We start from the raw sequence: 2,500 nt of genomic DNA, 5'->3' as shown, positions 1-2,500 counted from the left end.
CGGCTGAAGGGTTTCAGCTGTTCCAGGTTAAAACAGAGTCTCACAGAAAGAGACGGGTTTCACTCAGTTTGGGAAAAACAAAGATTGTTTTATTTACTTTTTGTAAAAAATAAACAAAATAAAATGTGCATCTGAATCACTGGCTCGTATCTTTTAAAATGATTGATCATTTTCTATCAATTTTATATTTTCAAAAATATTAAATCTGTCACTTTAAGACGTCATTGTGAGATTCATTTTATTCTCATTTTTGTTTTATTAAAGAAGTTTCTGACTTTTTTCCATTTTTATATATTTATACATAAAGTTTGATTTTACCTTTCTAGTATGTTACTAACATACGGAAGTTACGTAAAAGAATACGTCAATGTTTTGGTTAAAATAACTACGGAAGTGGCGTTACTTAAAGAAGGAAAGTTACGTGACAAATACATCAACATTTTGGTTGAAATCTCTGAACCCGCCCGGTTTCAGTGTCCTCTGAACCCACCGGGTCTCTGAACCCACCGGGTCTCTGAACCCGCCCTGTTTCAGTGTCCTCTGAACCCACCGGGTCTCTGAACCCACCGGGTCTCTGAACCCGCCCGGTTTCAGTGTCCTCTGAACCCACCGGGTCTCTGAACCCACCGGGTCTCTGAACCCGCCCGGTTTCAGTGTCCTCTGAACCCACCGGGTCTCTGAACCCGCCCTGTTTCAGTGTCCTCTGAACCCACCGGGTCTCTGAACCCGCCCTGTTTCAGTGTCCTCTGAACCCACCGGGTCTCTGAACCCGCCCTGTTTCAGTGTCCTCTGAACCCACCGGGTCTCTGAACCCACCGGGTCTCTGAACCCACCGGGTCTCTGAACCCGCCCGGTTTCAGTGTCCTCTGAACCCGCCCGGTTTCAGTGTCCTCTGAACCCACCGGGTCTCTGAACCCGCCCGGTTTCAGTGTCCTCTGAACCCACCGGGTCTCTGAACCCGCCCTGTTTCAGTGTCCTCTGAACCCACCGGGTCTCTGAACCCACCGGGTCTCTGAACCCACCGGGTCTCTGAACCCGCCCGGTTTCAGTGTCCTCTGAACCCACCGGGTCTCTGAACCCGCCCGGTTTCAGTGTCCTCTGAACCCACCGGGTCTCTGAACCCGCCCGGTTTCAGTGTCCTCTGAACCCACCGGGTCTCTGAACCCGCCCGGTTTCAGCGTCCTCTGAACCCACCGGGTCTCTGAACCCACCTGGTCTCTGAACCCACCTGGTCTCTGAACCCACCTGGTCTCTGAACCCACCTGGTCTCTGAACCCACCTGGTTTCCGCCGTACGGGTCTTTTCTTTCCGCTGCAGAAGCGAACTTTGCTGAAGACGCTGAAGATGTGTCTCTCACAGAGAGACCGCGGGTCTTTAGTGGGACTCGTGCGTCTCTTGTTGGTGGCGACCTTGTCGCTGTTGGTCTCGCGGGCCTGCCGCCTCTGTCGGATCAGGGAGCTGGCGATGGCCGCCGCCATCTCCCTGAGAGGTGGGCGGAGCCACCGAGGGGGGAAGATCAGAGTCTGAGGACGCCGGACGTCTAGTCCCAAACAGGAGACATGTCTGAGCGGTAGAATCCACCGAGATCTGTTATTGATTACCGTCGCTCCATGATGGAACCGGCACTTCAGATCCACTGAGAGAAGCAGATGTTTACATGTCCAGATGTTCACATGTCCAGATGTTCACATGTCCAGATGTTTAAGAGACACTCAAAGAATCCTGAAATGCTTCAGAACAGAAGATAAATACGTCCCGTGTGTTTGATGCACTTGAATCTCATCGTAGACGTCGTTTCCTCTGGACCGATCTCAGACAATAAGACATATCAGATTATTGATGAATAGAGATATTTACAGATTATGATTCACATCCTGTAGCTTCTGTTTACAGCATCGTCATGACGACGAATCATCAATCACAACAAACTGTAAAACCTCTTTCAGACATTTTCTTCAGCTGAAGTCAAATTAAATTTAATGAGAAATAATGTTTTATTTCAACAATTTGTATTTTGTTGGTTTCATGACGTTTTAAGGATATTTTAGTAATATGTTTAGGATATTTGACTTATAATCTTAGAATATTTTACTAATATGTTTCAGAAATTTTATGAATAATTTTAGGATTTTTTACTAATATTTTAGGATATTTGACTAATAGGTTTTGGATATTTTACCAATCATTTTCTAATATTTTAATAATATTTTTGGGATAATTTACTAAAATTTGAGGATATTATACTTAATTGTTTTTGGTTATTCAAATGGACGAGACGCTCTAAAAGAGCAGAACGTTCGAGCCTCTACAGTTATGAAGAAAAATAAAAAACATTACTCATCAGTTTGTTGTGATTAATTATTGATCAATAATAAGTAAATGAAGAGTCTGAAGGTTCAAACAGCCGTGATTCCTCGTTTAAAAAACACAATGCATGCTGGGTAATTTATCGGTTTGCGTCTCTCTTCCAGCGTTCAGACTCTCCGATGGAAACACATGG

General features: G+C 45.1%; 1 protein-coding gene across 5 annotated transcripts in view; it reads right to left on the bottom strand.

Annotated features, from left to right (window-relative positions):
- LOC141771049 (fibroblast growth factor 12-like) overlaps positions 1-2,500 on the bottom strand; it is a 63,492-nt gene that overhangs the window by 22,040 nt on the left and 38,952 nt on the right. The window contains exon 1 of one of the 5 annotated variants that reach the window (XM_074640953.1): positions 1,280-2,008. The exons of the other annotated variants lie outside the window; for them this stretch is intronic. Coding sequence (XP_074497054.1) covers positions 1,280-1,478 — 199 coding nt within the window. The 5' untranslated portion in view covers positions 1,479-2,008. Of the gene's footprint in view, positions 1-1,279; positions 2,009-2,500 lie in introns of those variants that run through there. 5 annotated transcript variants of the gene reach the window in all.

This window comes from Sebastes fasciatus, chromosome 7 (genome assembly GCF_043250625.1).
Source record: "Sebastes fasciatus isolate fSebFas1 chromosome 7, fSebFas1.pri, whole genome shotgun sequence".
NCBI lineage: Eukaryota > Metazoa > Chordata > Actinopteri > Perciformes > Sebastidae > Sebastes > Sebastes fasciatus.
The sequence above is the reverse complement of the archived record's forward strand: the minus strand, read 5'-3'. Positions and strand labels throughout refer to the sequence as shown.